The sequence below is a fragment of the Heterocephalus glaber genome, unplaced genomic scaffold (genome assembly GCF_053883595.1).
Source record: "Heterocephalus glaber isolate CG9 unplaced genomic scaffold, H.glaber_assembly_v1.0 deba00001724, whole genome shotgun sequence".
Lineage (NCBI taxonomy): Eukaryota > Metazoa > Chordata > Mammalia > Rodentia > Bathyergidae > Heterocephalus > Heterocephalus glaber.
This window is the reverse complement of record NW_028258435.1, coordinates 4,398,078-4,415,869: the sequence shown is the minus strand read 5'-3', so window position 1 is coordinate 4,415,869 and position 17,792 is coordinate 4,398,078. Positions and strand designations below refer to the sequence as shown.

The 17,792-nt window shown below is 38.7% G+C and overlaps 1 protein-coding gene across 1 annotated transcript in view; it reads right to left on the bottom strand.

Moving 5' to 3' along the window:
* Positions 1–17,792, bottom strand: part of Rock2 (Rho associated coiled-coil containing protein kinase 2) — a 127,420-nt gene that overhangs the window by 64,485 nt on the left and 45,143 nt on the right. Inside the window, exons 2-3 of the mRNA XM_021248400.2 lie at positions 8,790–8,871; positions 7,095–7,195 (exon numbers count right to left, since the gene is read on the bottom strand). Of these exons, the coding sequence (XP_021104059.2) occupies positions 7,095–7,195; positions 8,790–8,871 (183 nt within the window). The remainder of the gene's footprint in view (positions 1–7,094; positions 7,196–8,789; positions 8,872–17,792) is intronic.

Sequence of the window (17,792 nt, the reverse complement as noted above, 5' to 3'; positions counted from 1 at the left end):
TCGCCTGCCTCAAAAGCAGAAGGACCTGAGTTTGATCCCCGGTACCAAAAAAAAAAAAAAAAAAGAAAAAGAAACAAACTGAGGGGCAAAGACACTGGGTAACTTGGCTGAAGTCACACTAGCTAGTGTGCAGGCAGAATTCAACAAGCAGCCTGCCTCTATAGCCAATGCCTCACGCACTGCAGTACACCGGCGACATACCACAGTCACATTTACAGGGAGAATTTTATCTGTAGAAACTGATTAATGGGCCCTATGAGGGAATACATTTTTTAAAATAAATTTAATTTTTAAAAATAAATAAATAAATTTTATTTTATCCCATCTCCTCCTCTCAAGCCCCCTCCCCTTCCTATGTACAGAAGCTGTTTCCATTTTTTCCTTCTATTTTCACTTTTTTTCTTCTCCCTTCCTTCCTTGAGGGAATACATTTTTGTTTGGTTTGGTTTTGATTTTGGTTTTGGTACTGGGGATCAAACTCGGGACCTTGCGCTTGCAAGGCAGGCGGCAGAACCACAGAGCTAAATCCCCGGCCCTAGGGAATGCATTTTTAACTTGACCAGAAAAAGCATTTCACAGGGAAAGAAAAACTTGCACTGACTTTATGAGTCTTCCTTCAAATAATTAGAAGACCATAATCAAAAGATGTGTCAAATGTGGAACTTTCCCTACAAAGCCATCACAGTAACTTACTACACACAAATCAATTTCAAAGGCTATGGATGGAAGAAGAACCTGGACTTTTCCTTTACAACTTTATTCATCTTTTAAAGACTCCCTGCGTAAGGTAACAGAGCCAAGAAATAAAGCCAAAACAAACATGCCACAAGCTCTTGGGTCAGGTCATCAGATTAATGGAATGTTAAAATATTTTTCATTTCAAAAATCATATGACTTTGCTTCTGCATATTTTGTGGCTAAGATGGAAAATTAATAACAAAAATGAAAGCCTTTCATATCTGTATATTTTCCTTTCTTTCCTTCAACATATTGAATCATAATGACTGAATTAACACAGTGAATACTGTGACATGAGAACATGATAAATAGGGGCTGTCACACTTCTTTCCAAATTCTAGCATCTCTTCCATAGCTACTCGGCATCGTAAGCATTTAGAAACAGCGTATCCATGTAAAATACACATACCACAGTATGGGTCCATATCCCAAACAGGCCATGCTAACAGATAACCCTCAGGGACTCTGTAACCAGGCTTGTCTACTGCATTAGTCCACTTGTTGCCCTCAATGCCCTCATAACAGGTATTACTGCCTCTACTCTTTAGGTCAAAACTCAGAGAAAGATTTATGCCTATGCTCACCATTACCTCTGAGTTAGAAAACAGCACAACTAATGGCTGCATCTACTCTATATTTTCCCTGTAAGATCTTTAGTAATTCAATTGTCCTATAACCTAACCTCACTGTTCCCACTAGAACATCAAAAATCTGAAGCGTCACCATTTTCACTAAAAATCAAAGAACACAAGCAAACAATAAAATGTTACCATTTTCAAGGGCAGTATTTTCCTTAAATGTGCTCCAGACCAACCTCTCAGTTCTTTCATCCCACATCAGATGGCACTGTTCTGAGTACATCCCTTTAAGTATATGCTAACCATGTGCCTGCTAACATTTCTGGCTCCGTGGGTGAAGAGCCTAAAGCCACTATTCCATCCCAGTAACAATGTGAAAAGCTGCGCAGACTGAACATCAACATCTTTTTCTGGCCAGGAAAGAGGAGGTAAGCCAGGTCACAGGGCTCCAAGGCTGAGGAGAGGGAGCCAGGGATTCCAGGTCAGAGCCCAAGGAGCAGCCACCTTAGTGGAGCAGGCAACCTGAACTGCAACCAGCCAGCTGTGGAGGCCAAGCGTGGTCAAGCCTGAGAAATAAAGGCTAGAGAGGCCCAGTCAAAGGGTGGCACCTACCTTAGTAAGTTTTACATCCAAGTGGTCAACCAGGTCCCCACAGTAAATAATGAGGGAAAATCCTCCTATGCTAAAAAGCTTCTAGCAGGGAAAGGGGAAGGGACCATTCTGAAATGTGCCGGGATCGCTGCTCCTAACAAAGTCTGCTCTTAGGAAAAAAAGCTGTACTGAGAGCTGAGGAACTTGGGGAAGGGAATACACAACTACGGCACACTCTAGCCACCCTGCCCCACCTCTAGGGAGGGGAGGAGAAGCACTTCTGAAGTTCACAGTCCAGAGGCCTAGGTCCACTAGAAGACTGCAATCTCATCACAGGGCTGTACACTGTGAACATGTCCCTCCCTCCTGCGCCACAGTCCTAAAGGTCTACTTAACAGTAGTTCCCTCCATCCAGTGCACCATGCCTAGCCGTGAAGAAAAATATCACAAGGCACACTTGATGGCAAAAATGTAACTTGAAGAGATAGCAAAAATCGGAATGATACATGGCAGGGATGCTGGAATTATCAGACTGGAAATGTGAAAGAACAGCGGTTAATATGGTAGGGGCCAAATGGACACAGTGGGCAACGTGCAAGGACAAGGGGAGGGATGCAGGTAGAAAGACAGAAATTCTAGAGATCAAAAGCACTGCAAAAGACATGAAGAATGCTTCTGATGGGCTCATTAGTAAACTAGACATGGCTGGGAAAGAACCTTGAGTTTGGGGATATATCAGTAGGTACCTCCAAAGCTCAAAAAAACCAGAGACTGAACAATATCAGAAGAGAATATCCAAGGTTTATGGTACAACTAAAGGTGCAATATACATGTACTGGAAATGTCAGAAGACAGAGAAAAAACAACAAAGAAGTATTTGAAATAATGGCTCAAAATTTCCCCAAATTAATATCAGGTCAATTCATAGATCCAGAAAAGTTCAAAGAACACCAAGGAGGACTTAGGCCAAAGAAACTACATGTAGGCACATCACTTTCAGCTACAGAACTCAAAAATGAAAGACCCAGAAAGAAGCTGCGGGGTGGGGCTCACACAGGAACAGAGATGAGAATTTCTCCTCAAAAACCATGCGAACAGAAAGAACAAAGTGAAATATTTCAAGTGCTGCTGGAGAAGAGCCACTAATCTAGACAGCAAGAGATTCTGAGAAGATGGGAGAGGAAGGCACAACAGAAATTTGTGCCCCCACCTAGACTGCATCTGCACTGGAGGAATCTGTCTGAAACGAAGATTTGGAACTCTGGAGTCTACGAAGGCTTGCGTCTTCCAGGGGAAGGCATGGACTAACATGGTGGTTAGTTCTGACAAATTTCGGTCCTTAGCACAGTCCTAGCTGCCTGGCCCAGGTCCCCGCCCCTTGGCGGACAGCTGTGCTCTGTGTTCCTACAGCAACCTCCACATAGCCCAAGGGAACCAGGGAGCATAAAAGGACGTCCACTCTGATAACTCTGATCATAGCTGCTCACACAGCTATGCAAGAGGGACAGGCAGTTACTGTCACCCACCTCCCTCACAGCAGCAAGCCCCTCCCTCTCATGCTGAAGTGATACCCAGGAGCTCTGAAAGTTCAGTACACTTTTTTTACCCCTTTATTTTCAACTTGTTGCCCTTATGGGAACCAGATTTTAAGGACTAGACATTCAAAACAGGAAAATCAGAAAGTGAGTGTGGATATCCAAGAAAAACTGCTGGCCTAGAAAAGACCCAAGAAAATCTTAAACTTACACTTTAGGGTGATACAGTAGACACAGTCTACAGTAATTAAAACACATACACAATACAGCAAGCGCTAGGAAAGAGGAAGAAGCTAAATTCCAGACATATCACACTATCAGATTCACATGCCCAGTATCAACACAGAACTCTGAAGGCATACAAAGACATAGAAGGATACAGATATTCATAAGAAAAGAATCAACAGATGCTGTCCCTGGGAAAGAAAGAACTGATGGCAGATCTACTTGACAAAGACTTTCAAACAACTGTCATAAATATGCTTGAGGAACAAAAGGAAGACATGGATAAAGGTAAGAAGGCACTGTTTGAAAAAACAGAAGTCAGTAAAAGAGAAAACCTAAAAAGAAAACAAGAAAATTCTCGAGTTGAAAAATACAACAACGAGCCGGGGATTTAGCTCAGTGGTTCTGGCACCTGCCTCGCAAGCACAAGGACCCAAGTTTCATCCCCGGTACCAAAAAAAAAAAACAAAAAGAAAGAAAAATACAACAACTGAAATTAAAAAACTCACAAAAGGGATTCAAAGGCAGATCTGAGCAGGCAGAAGAATCAGCAATCTTCTGAATAGCATGGCACGGAAATTAGTGCATTTAAGGAACAGGAAGGAAAAAGTCTGAAGAAAAGTGAACCAACTAAAAACACAAATGATACTTTAGCCGGAGCAACACACACCTATGGGACTACCAGGAGATGAGAGAAGCAAGGCTGAGCAGGTATCAAATAGCGAAAAGTCCCAAAATGTAACAGATATAAAGACATGAACATATGCATCCAAGGTCAATGAAATCCAAGTAAAATGAACTCAAGAGAAATCCATAAGGAGAAACATTATAATCACATGAAAATCAAAGACAAAAAAATGAACCTCAAAAGAAGTAAGACAGGGCCAGGGATTTAGCTCAGTGGTTCCACCGCCGCCTGCCTCGCAAATGGAAGGACCCGAGTTTGATCCCTGGTACCAAAACAAAAAAACAGTAAGACAGAAAAAACTTGTCAGATACCAGGAATCCGCTAAAATTTTATATATATTTCTGATCAGAAACTTTGGACACCAGAATATGATAGGCCAATACATTCAAAGTGCTAAGCAGTTAAAAACAAACAAACAATACATTCACAATATGACAAAACTGTCCTTCAAAACTGAGAGGAAAATTAAGACATTGCCAGATAAAAAACAGCTAATGGACACTGCTACCAGACCTGACCTGCAAGAAGTGGTCAGAAGAGTCTTGCAGGGTTAATGAAAAGATACCATCTAAACAATAACTCATATGAAGAAATAAAGATCTCAATAAAGGTAAATACATGGGTTGTAGCTCAGTGGCAGAGAGCCTGCTTAGCCTGTGTGAGGCCCTGGATTTGATCCCCAACAACTAAGTTAATTAATAAAACACATAAATAAACAGCTAGTATTATTGTTACAGCAGTTTTTAATTGTACTTCTTGCTTTCTAGATAACATGAGACTAATATATTTAAATATTAAGTATAAAAGCTAGCACTATTTTGACTTTGGTTTATAAATCCATTATTTTCTACGTAATTTAAGAGACTGATGAATTAAAAGTAATTACAGTGGGCTGGGAATTTAGCTCAGTGGTGCTGTCGCCTGCCTAGCAAGCACAAGGTCCCAAGTTCAATTCCCAGTACCAAAAAAAAAAGGTAGTAACAGTGAAGTTTATGTTTTAGGTCACATGATGTATAAAGAAGTAATTCTGTGACAGCAACAACTGAAACAGGTAAGAAAAGAGCTGCTGAAGGAGCAGAATTTTAGTATGCTATTGAAGTTAAGCTGGTATAAACTGGAATTAGGATGTAATAACTTTAGGATGTTAAATGTAATCGACATGGCAACAACAAAGGAAAGAGTTACAGAATATCTACAAAAGAAAAGATGAAAGGAATTTAAAAGTATCACTACAAAAAGTCAACTAAATGCAAAAGGAGTCCAGAGTACAGAAAAGGAGCTATAAGACATACAGAAATCAAATAGTAAAGTGACAGAAATAAATCTCTCCTCCCAGTCACATTTACTTGCAGTTGTAGATCCAAAGACATAAACAGGCTGATAGTTTGGTACAAATCACCAATGACATCACTGGGTCCAAGGCCTGTTTTGGTGTTGGGAATATTTTTGATTACTGACTCATCTCCTTATTAGCTACAGCTCTCTTTAAATTTTCTATTCATTTGTAATTCAATGTCATCAGGTTTTGTGTTTCTAGGAACTCATTTATCTAGGTTATCCAATTTGCTAGCAAAACATTTGTCATAGAATTCTCCTAATCCTTTTTATTTTTGTAGAATCAGTAGAAATATCCCTACTTTCATTTCTGGGTATTCTCTGTTTCTCAAATTCTTCCAAAAAATTGAAGAAGAAAGAGCATCTTTTAATTTATCCTGTGAAATCAGCATTACACTGATACAAAGATAAACTACAGACCAAAATTCCTTATAAAAAAAAATCATCAACAAACTGCTAGCAAACCTAACTCAGCAATATATTAAAACTTAAACACCATAATCAGGTGAAATTTATTGCTGAAATGCAAGGACAGCTAAACAGAGGAAAAATTAATCAATGCTAATAACACCACACTGACAGAAGCCAGAGGGGAAAACACATATAATCATGACGCAGAAAAAGCATTTAACAATATTCAATGCCTGTTAGTAATTAAAATAACAAAACTCAACAAATCTAGAAAAAGGAAAAAGGGCCAGGGATTTAGCTCAGTGGTTCCACCGCCTGCCTCGCAAGCGCAAGGACCTGAGTTCGATCCCTGGTATCAAAAAACGAACAAAACAAAACAAACCTAGAAAAACTACCCCAATATATAAATAGCATATAGTAAATACCCTTGGTGAACATCCTACTCATTAATGAAAGTCTAAAAGCTTTTTCTCTGAGAAACAAGGCAAAGCCTGGTTATGCCACTTTTGTTCACCACACCACTAGAATTCTAGCTGTAGCAGAGGCAGGGGGAAGGGAGAGGAGGGAAGGGGAAAAAAAGGGAGGAGAAAAAAAAATAGTCTCTACCCAGCTGTCTTTGTATGACTTATGGACAGAAAAACCCAAAATATTTCACCAAAAACTATTAGAACAAGGGGCTGGGGATGCAGCTCAGTGGGGCGGGCCTGCCTGGTAAGTGCAAGGATCTGAGTTAGATCCCCAGTATCAAAAAAAGAAAAAAACATTCAAACAAATTAAGCAAAAGAGCAGGACACAAAGTCAACACTCACAAATATATTACACTGCTATATACTGACAACATACATGAAATGGAAATTACAAAACCAAAACAACTTTGTTGTGAACCTAAAAAGAACCACCACCACTACCACCTCAGGGCAACAGGGGCACACCAGAGTCACTCTACTGCGCCTGATCTAGTTCCCCAAACCAGAAGGTCAAGCACTTTCTTACCAACTGCACTTCACCGAAAGCTCCTCTCCCGATGACTTTTACAACATCATAGTCTTCCGCCTTCATCTGCAGGCCTCGGACTTTTTTCACAACTTTCTCATCTATGATAAAAAGTTCACTGTATTTATAATATCAAGCATCACATTTATTAGCACCATGTATGAGTAATCATATTTGTAAACACATTTTCATTTCAACATACTGGACTTTGGTTTTTAAAGGTTCCTATTCAAACTTCTAAACCTCTCTGGGAAGGTGAAACAGAGGATTACAATTGAGCCCAGCCTGGACAACTTAGCAAGACCTTGTCTCAAAATTAAAAATTTGGGGGCCAGGGATTTAGCTCAGTGGTTCCGCTGCCTGCCTCACAAGCACAAGGACCTGAGTTCAATCCCCAGTACCAAAAAAAAAAAAAATTAAAAATTTGAGCTGGGCGTGGTGGCATTCTGGAGGCTGAAGCAGGAGGACTACCATGAGATTAAGGCGCTACACAGTGAGTTCAAGGTCAACCTTAACTACATAGTGAGACCCTGTCTCAAAAAAAACCAAAAAAAACCCCCAAAATTAAAAATTTGAAAAAGGGGGTTGAAGGTGTACCTCAGTGCAAAGGCCTTGGGTTCAATTCTCAGTACTGACAAATAAACAAGCAAAAAACAGTAACAAACAAAAGCCCCTAAGATTCACAGTATCCTTATATTAAAGAACCAAACCCATACATATGGACTCCCAAAAAGCAACAGTTAAAGCTATTCTGTGTTCTAACTGTGTTACTTGGCAAATCTGATGTCAGCTGACAGTGATAACCAAGTAATCCTGGTGTGCATTATAAATTATGACAGAAAGCTGCCACAAAAATCACTTGCAAGGACAATCTTGGCAATGACTGACAGCCTACTTCTTCACAAAGTAGTAACTGTACAGTGTATGTATGGTAACTAAAGACAAGATTGTTTAATTGGGGAAATACCCTAGTTAGTATCTGGCAATTCCAAATTAAAGAGCTTACTAGGGTGATACAAGATATGTATTAATCATTTGGAGAATTTCTAATCTTTAGAATTCAACTCAATTTACCTTGATATCAATAATGGCAAACTGGTTAACACAAACATGGATATACAGTATAAACACGTTTATAATACATGTTAACATATATGTGATAAACATGTATGATAATGTGCTATGATGGGTTAACATAATACATGTGATAACTGTTATCCCCACACTGGTTTTTTTTTTAGACCAAAATGTCCATATTTATAGAAACATTACAGCTTATTATTTTTTCTGGGTACTGAAATCTAAGTCTTAAGAGTTGTCAATATTACTTTAAAACTTCAATTAAAACTGCTATAAATAACCTAAAACAGCTAAATAGCCTTAATAATTTATACCGTATCTTGAATGTTACATACTGCACTTCAGTTCTGAGGTTTTGCTTCAGAACGAAAGAATATTAGTTTTGGCTTTTTTTTTCCTGTGGTACTAGGGGTCAAACCCAGGGTCTCAAGTAAACAGGCACTGTAAATATCAGTTTTTACATAAAATAAATGACAAACTAAAATATTCTTAAATTTAATAAGCTAATGTGTTAACTAAGTTAATAAGCTTATGGACTATATTAATCAAACACAAATCTTTTGTCCAAGTACAGTTATATGATCAAATATGAAGTTTAAAAATAAACATACTTACATCTATTTAAGAAATTATCTATATTCTTATTTTTCCTCAAGGCTGGAAAATCCAAATCAAGGACCAAGGAATTTAAGCCATCCTGTTAAAAATAAAAAGACAGTTTTTATAATTTCTAAACATTCTAAAAAGTCTTAAAACTCTATCATGTACATTCCCAGTGAACAGATGCTGAGCCACGCCGGAACGCCGGAGCTCTGGCCAGCCTCAGGGGGTCTCACCTCCACCTGGCCAGGAGCACTGGGGCTCCAGGGCTGGGTGTGTGGTGCAGCGACAGAGCACTCGTGAAGCAGGTGCCAGGCAGTGGGATCAGCCTCCAGCACTACCAAATAAATACATGTTTTCAAGAGGAAGAAGAAAGGAAACAAAATACAACAACACTAAGTTCTTACTCATTTAACAAACATTAATTTTGTGCCTACAAAGAGGAAATGAAAAACTAAGACTATCCTATCCCAGGGAGCCCACCCTCAAAGCCAAATATCCTTTGAAAAACAGGAAAAAATGATGCTGTACTGACTGGGTTTTTATTTTCTTCTTTTAAGTTTTATGTACTTTCTAGATTTTTTTAAATGAGCATACATTTTTAAAAATGAGCATACATTAAATTTAAAATCAAAGTAGGAAAAAGTATATATCTTGGTGGTGATGAAAAAACTAAGGGTTACAGAATGAACATACTATACACCAATAATGAACCTGATGAGAAAAAAATCAGGAAAACAACTCCATTCACAATAGCTTCAAAAAACAAATACCTAGGAATCAATTTAGCCAAGGAGGTGAAAGACCTCTATAAGGAAAATTACAGAGCTCTGAAGAAAGAAACTCAAGAAGACATCAGAAAACAGAAAGACGTCCCTTCTTGAATCAGAACTAATACAGTGAAATTGTCAATTATCATCAAAAGCAACCTACACATTTAATGCAATCCCTATTAATACACTAACATTCTTCACTAGAAGAGGAAAAACAATCCTCAAATATATATAGAACAAAGGACTCAGGATAGGCAAAACAAACCTGAGCAAAAGGAGCAAAGCTACAGGTATCATAACACCAGTTTTGAAGTGATACTATGAACTGGAGTAACAAAAGATACTGGTGGAGTCGAGCAGAAGACACAGAAACAACCCCATGCACCTACAGCCATCTGATTGTTTGTTTGTTTGTCCGTTTTTTGTGGTACCGGGGACTGAACTCAGGAGGCAAGGAGTGCCACTGAGTTAAATCCCCGGCCCAGCTATCTAATTTTTGACAAAGGGGCTAAAAACATATTTTGGGAGAAAAGACAGCCTCTCTAAAAATGCTGTTGGGAAAACTGGCTACCCGTTAATAGAAGACTGAAATTTAGATAACCGACACTGCACTAAAATCAAATAAAAATGGACCCAAGACCAAGATATAAAAACAGAAACTCTGAAACTTCTATAAGATAAAACAGGGAAACACCTGAAAGACTTTCTACATAGAACTCCAGTTTTACAGGAAATAGTATCAGAATCACCAAACAAGACCATATCAAATTACAAAGCTTCTGCACAGCAAACAAAGCAATCAACAGAGTGAAAAGATAGCCTACTGAATGGGAAAGAAATTTTAATGCTAGCTACTCTTCTGACAAAGGACTAATATTTAGAATATAGTATATAAAAACTCAAAAAATTAACCTCAACCAACAATCCAATCAAAAACTGGGCAAATGAACCTGACACTTCAAAAGAAGTACAAATGGTCAATAAGTATATGAAAACCTGTTCAACATCTTTAGTCATTAAGGAACTACCATCAAAACAACTAAGGGGCCGGGGATTTAGCTCAGTGGTGCTGCCACCTGCCTCTCAAGTGCGGGTCCCAAGTTCGATCCCCGGTACCAAAAAACTCAAAAAACAAAAACCTGAAATTGTCATCTTACCTCGTAAATGACTATCATCTATAAACAAAAAGCAATGAATGCAGGTGAGAATCGGGGTGTGGGGACACCCTGCTACACTGCTGGTGGGAATGTAAACTAGCATAGTCTCTATGGAAACTGGAGATTCTCCCAAAACTAAAACTGTGTGATCCAGGAGACCCAAAGCTATACCTTTGTCCTGGGTATATTTCGGAAGGAGTTAAAGATACCATACCATACTGTTAGGTTCATGCCCATGATTATAAGAGCTCAACTCACAACTGCTTAGCTCTGGAAACAGCCTCGATACCCATCAACAGATGAATGGATAAAAGAACTGTGGTGTACATACACAATGGAGTATTATTCATCCATAAAGAAATCATGTCATTGCAGGAAATATATAGAACTCAAGACCATCACGCTAAGTGAAATAAGCCAGTCTCAGAAAGTTAAGTACTGCATGTTTTTTTCTATGAGAAACCTAAAGTATAACTAAATGAATGAGTAAAATTAAAATGGAGGGGGAAGGGGAAGGGAAAGTGTAGAAGAGGGTTTAAAAAAAAAAAAAGAAGCTATAATATGTACATATAACCACTCCCAAAATGATTGTAAACTTCATGAACTGCAACATGTACTAATATTTTTAAAAGTCAGAAAAAAAAAGAAATGATAATAAAACTAGAAGGTAGACACCAGGGATTTAGCTCAGTGGTTCTGCCACCTACCTCAAAAGCACAAGGTCCCGAGTTCGATCCCCGGTACCCCCCAAAAAAGTAGAAGGTATAATCTTAGAGATGGGAAAGGGCATGGGGGAAGTAAAGAGATTGAAAATTATCAAGATATGTTATATGCATGTACGATTCCCCAAAATACATACCATTAGTCTGTATTACAGACATGCACCTAAAAAAAGTCGGGGAAAGGGCCAGGGATTTAGCTCAGAGATTCCGCTGCCTGCCTCACAAGCGCAAGGTTCCAAGTTTGATCCCTGGTACCAAAAAAAAAAGTTGTATTCCAGTATGATTTCAAATCAAAGACAGGTGTCTTCATTTGGAAAGCATTCTTCTATACTTCTCCTAACCTTGACAGGAAGAAAATATTTAACAAGGTAAAACCTTCCACTGCAAGAATAAATCTTCATCAGAGATTTTGCAAACAATAATTCATACTAAAAAGATAAAAATAACTGTCTTAAAATCTTCATTTACACACAATGAAAACAAAAGAAAGGTTTCTTTGAAGCTTACTGTTGATAAAAAGACTGAACCCTTACTTCCCCCATACCCTCACTGAAAGAGGATTATCAAAAAGATAGGGTTATCTTTTTGGAGGAGTAAATAATCAAGAAAAAAATCCGAAAATAGTTTACAAATATTTCCCTATAATATACCTCACCAGTGTAAAGCCAGAGAACTTTTTCAACAGTTGGAATGTTTGAGCAAATTGCTCATGTTGTTTTTCAAATCATTTCTTAAAGATCAAACTCTATTTCAATTGTTTATTATGTATGTAGTATACATTTTAGTGACTGTATGGTACTCTGATCTAATAATTTTTTATCAGAATAACAATGTAATAATGTATGAAATTAAAAACTTAATTGAGGCTTGGGGCCAGGGATTTAGCTCAGTGGCACCATGCCTGCCATGCAAGCACAAGGTACTGAGTTTGATCCCCAGTACTGTCAAAAAAAAACCAAACCCACAAAAACAAATAAACTTAATTGAGGCTTTATGAAGTTTCATAACTGGAATATATGCTATTCAATTTCACTTTTTAAGAGCTGAACATTGGCTTGTTTTCAGGTCCCATGTTTTAGCCTATGAAGTAAACGCTGAGAGTCACTCGATCAGGCCCTGGGGAAGGGCCGGGTCTGTGACCTTCCTTCCCAGTGCAGCTTCCAGCCGAAAATCAGCAAGATCAGGCAGAATGCAAAGGTCTTCGCCAGGCGAGCCACCAAAACCAGATATGGGACAGCCCGTATCTGGGTTCAAACAACCTCAGCTCAAAAACAAAACAAAAAGAGAACTACCCAAGCTTTATACCACAGAGCCTAACAAGGTGGCTCAGACACAGCTTTCAGTCACACACGGGGTTAAACCCACCCCAGCTTGCTCAGACACCAGAGCTCCTCCACCTCCAACGTTACGGGGCAAGGACAGGAGTTATGTTCATGGTGGAACCCACTTCACAAGTAGTCCAAAAGCGGAGGAAGGCGGAGAGGAAAAAGCGTTTTCCAACTTTGATTTAAAAAAAAAAAGTACAAACCAATACTCAACTTCTCCAATACAATATGGAGTATATTTATTTTTTTAACTTCTCCAGAACAGAGAAACTTTTACACTTCTGCTGTCAGGAAGGAATAAAGTATTTGACTTAATTTCCTTTTCACAATACACTACTTCTAAATTCAGGACAAATTATCATTTAGCTGAAATGTTTATAAGTATACGAGTTGCCAGCATATAGGTGGCATTTAAAGCTACAAAACTGGATAAAATCACCAAAGGTGTGGGCTGGGTGTACAGCTCAGCAGTGGAGGCTTGGAGGCCCCGGGTTCAATCCCAAGCACCACTAAGAACAAAATCACCAAAGGTGTGACCAAAGACTACAGAAAAGTATCAAGGTCCACGTCCCAGGAAACATCAATAGTAAGACCGAGAAAAGGAAGGGACTAAGAAGAAACAACCAGTAAAGTAGGAAGGAAGTCAAAACTGCTCTGCTGCTCTGGAAGCAAGAAGGAAAGAAGGGAGCAAGAGAGAATGGCCAAAAAGTCAGCCTACCACATCGGCCACATCAACCCAGGCCTGAGAATTCAGCTACTCAGGGGGCATCAATGACTTCTCTAAGGACTATTTAGGTTACAAATTTGTTGCTTCCAAATCACTGTTCACTGCCTTCTTAATACTAAGGTTTCAATTCAATTGCTCTATTTTTGTTTTTAAAAAAACCTCTCTAAGATGTTACTGTGAGTTCACATCTTAGACCACAATAACACCTGCATTCAATATGACTATAAATTATGTGTCTTATACTTTATAGCCTATTTACCAAAACCTGTAACTAAATTACACAGGTCAATCCAGCACTTAAGACTAATGACAGGAATGTTCTTAATTACTTAATTACTGTGCAAAGCTCTGCACATAAACTAAACATTCTAACCCTCACGGTAACAGGTACGTTAGATACTACTACTGTCACATCACAGCAGTAGCCATAGAAACTGAAGCTGAGGTTAGAAAACTTCTCCAAACTAAGAGTTGACACCTAACAGAATCAGGTTTTTACAATGCTTTTATACTTTACAGATTACTGAACCTGGACCGGGGATTTAGCTCAGTGGTTTCGTCGCCTGCTGTGCAATCACAAGGACCTGAGTTTGATCCCCGGAACCAAAAAAAAACAAAATAAAAAAACCAGATTACTGAACCTAAATTTAATAAAGTTATCCTTGCAATAGAACACTAAACAATACATAGGTTTAAAGATGAGACAACAAAAGAAAATACATAGTTGGCTATACAGCATACGAAACATTTTTGGGTATCTACTGTATGGTTAAGTCACAAAGAAACAAATTACCTTCACATATATTTCCTGTTACTACAAACCCAGATACAAATAGAAAACTAAAAAGAATAGAACCAAAATAAATCCATCAGAAGCAAACACAATACATGTTGAGTATCCCTTATTTGAAATTCATGGGCCCAGAAGTTTCAGATTTTGGGATATGCATATACATAACGAAATGGGACCAACATCTAAACACAAAATTCTTTAAAACTTCACTACACCTCACAGGTGTGGCCTGAGGGTAATTTTAGGCAATATTTTTTATTGTGCCTGAGTTTTGACTGCAAACCACGATGAGGTCAGGTACAAAATTTTCCACTTTAGGCAGCATGCTAATGCTTAAGTTTCAGACTCTTAGTGGCTAAACTGAGAGGCAGGCCACACTCCTATGGCAGTAAATGTTACTATCACAGAGGCACAATGAGAGTTGTAACGTTTTTCTCAAGAGTAAAATATGTATGGAAATACTGACTTTCAATATTGGAAATCAATGATTAATAAACAATCTAGAATCCAGATCATGTGGCTCCTAAGGTAAATTGCTGGGAGAAATTTAGATCTAAGATGCCAGGAGTTCTGAAGTTGTCAGGAGTATGTCCATAATGCAAGTGGAGATAAAACCCAAATAAAAGAGTTCTGGGCAGACAGGGCAACTGAGCTAGGCATGGGTTCTTTTTAAAGGTGCTATCTTGAAGACAAACAACCTCATGAAGACGTGATAGTACTGAAGGAATTATAAAAATCTGACTTCAAACAAGAAAGTTTTGGATTTTTAGAGCAGAGATGTTCAATCTGTATGAATTCCTAAGCCACCATCTATATGCTGCTCATTCATCTCTCAATCTTAAGTGTACTCCACACTATTTTTAAAAAGCATTATCGTCTCAAGCAGTTGAATTGAGAGAATGAAAATAGCATAATTTACCTGTCCAGGATCAAAAGAAGCCTAGAAAAGAAGCAGTAATCTACCTCTACCAATAAAACCCTGTTCAAGGCCAGGGATTTAGCTCAGTGGTTCCAGCGCCTGCCTCGCAAATGCAAGGACCCGAGTTCAATCCCCGGTTCCAAAAAAACAAAAACAAAACCCTGTTCGAAACAACAGCAGGACACCATGTTACTTTTCATTGGTCAACTCCATGTGGCTGGCTAGGTCAATTTTTTCTGAAAAAAAAGCAGGTTTTTATATGTAAACAGTGATGAAAGGAATGCTTAAGACTGTGTAAATGTGAATGGAAACTTGGAAATAACCATTTCTATAAACCACAAAATTTTGTGTTAATCAAGAGATCCATATTTGTTTTGTAATTAAATGTCAAGCCTGTGGATGATTTTTTGAACTTGGTAGTTCATAAAAGGTTTACAGTGAATAAAAGGGTATGATCTTGAGTACAGCAGTATCAAATGGGATTCAGTAGCTACTGCTGTTTAGGAATATGGAACATGAACATAAGGTTAAGACACTATATGGGTCAGGTCATTTTTTCTGTGCTGGTTGCCACATCTTAGCAAGCAGCAAAAAACTAAAGCAGTTTTTAAACCGATATTTACATTAGAAAATCATAAAATCCAAGTTTTGGGTGCTCTACTACACAGTTTGGTTACAGGGCTTTTGTGCATGGAAAGGGTTAAATACCGGGGCCAGGGATTTAGCTCAGTGGTTACACCACCTACCTTGCTAGCACAAGGACCCAAGTTCAAGCCCCGGTACCAAAAAAAAAAAAAAGGAAAGGGTTAAATACCTGTGTTCAGATTGTAAGATCTAGTCCGGACTTGCTGTGTATATTGTAACCCTAAATGAAAAAAGAAACCCCCCTTTGCATTACAGTCATGCAGTCTTATATATGATAAAGTTGAATAATTTGTCAAAAAAAAAAAAGCATATTGTCTATTTTGGAAAACTCTAAAATGCTATTAACTGACCTGCTATCATTTATCACTATCAGCTGAATAAAATCTTTAATGTTTACTTTATAAATGTATCACTCTGCAAGTACATTAGTCTAAGAGCTACCAGCCAAATTAAATGAAAAACTAAATTTATTCTGCCTTTAACAAAATAAAATATTTTTTATTACCTAACAAGAAAATACTTTCTTGAAGATGAAAAAAAGTACCAAGGAATATAAATAGGAGTGTTGGGTTAAAATGTCTTACTTTTTTCATGTCATACAGATTAACTCAATGCTAAGTGTGAGCAGCTCATTAACAAACCAGAAGATCATCTTCCTGTTTACTCATAGCCACCTTTAGTTAGCAACTTATGGCTACAGAAAGGTCAATTCCTAACACTCCCCGACATGTAAAAATAAGGTACATCAATGGACTAATTGGCAATAGAGTAACATTCATATTCACAACACTTAAAGGGATAAGTGTATTAAAACGTTGCTTAAAAAGAAAGCTGCCTTCCCTGCTCCTTGCCCTTATTCACAAATTCTCTCACCCCTCCCCACCTTGGATGGAAGCCCCCTTTCCGAGCGGCCTCATAAGCGCTCTCATTTTGGCATCCCTGTATCTAGGTGCGCATGCTGGACATGGCAAGTCAAGTGAATGTAGAAAGAAATAATTTGATACACAGATGTGTCCTACACAGAAACAATGAAGTAAAACAAGTCTGGTAATTAAGAAACGCGAGCCATATCATCTTGCTTCTGCCACTTAGTGGCTGCGTGACCTTAGGCGATAACTTCCCCTGATTTCTAGGGCACTCATCTGCGAAGCACAGATAACAGCCTATAAAATCATTGTAATGAGCAGTTCTCCTGTCAGGAGGTTAAGCACAGCCTGGAATAGGCTGAGGTGGATGAAGCAGAAAGGTCCTTTCCTGGGGCAAAAGGCAGGTGCCACGATACCGGTGTCAGCTTTTCCTGCTGCCCTGGGCTCTGACTGGGCTCAAGGAGACAGGACTGGCCTTACTAATTTTTCCTCGGCCTCACATGACAACATGGCTCAGCAGGGCTCTCTTAATCCTGCTTTTATGTAAATTTCTGCTTTTCATATTTTGTTCACCACGGATTTTTCCACTGATTTTGATTCTGCATTCAAACGCCTTGGTTACTGTGAAGGTGGTCTCGACATCTCTAACTCAGGGCCAGTGCCAGGTGTTGCGCTGGCAGTGCCCAGTCTGGCTCTGCCCTGAGAGCCTGCCCTGCAGTGAGAGGCTCACCAGCTAAAGCACGCTTCATTTTACAAGAGCGTGCCAAGAATCACGTTACTGATCTGATCAACACTCTGGGAGGAGTTAGAAGAACTAAATGCAAAGTTAGTAGTCTGAAAGGAGACAATGCTCCTATAACAATAAAGCAGCTGCTAAAAACTCAAGTGCCTGCAATGGAAGCTGTGCCAGACACTTTATGTAACATTACTTCTGTTAATTTTCCCAGTGGACTGTGGAAGCAGGTGCTAGGATCATCGTTTAATTTCAGAAATTAAGCTTGCAGAACCTGAAACAATTTCCCAGAACTGCATAGTTAAAAAGAAACAGGGTTGATATTGTGTTCAGTGCTACATCAGGTAATTACTAGTAC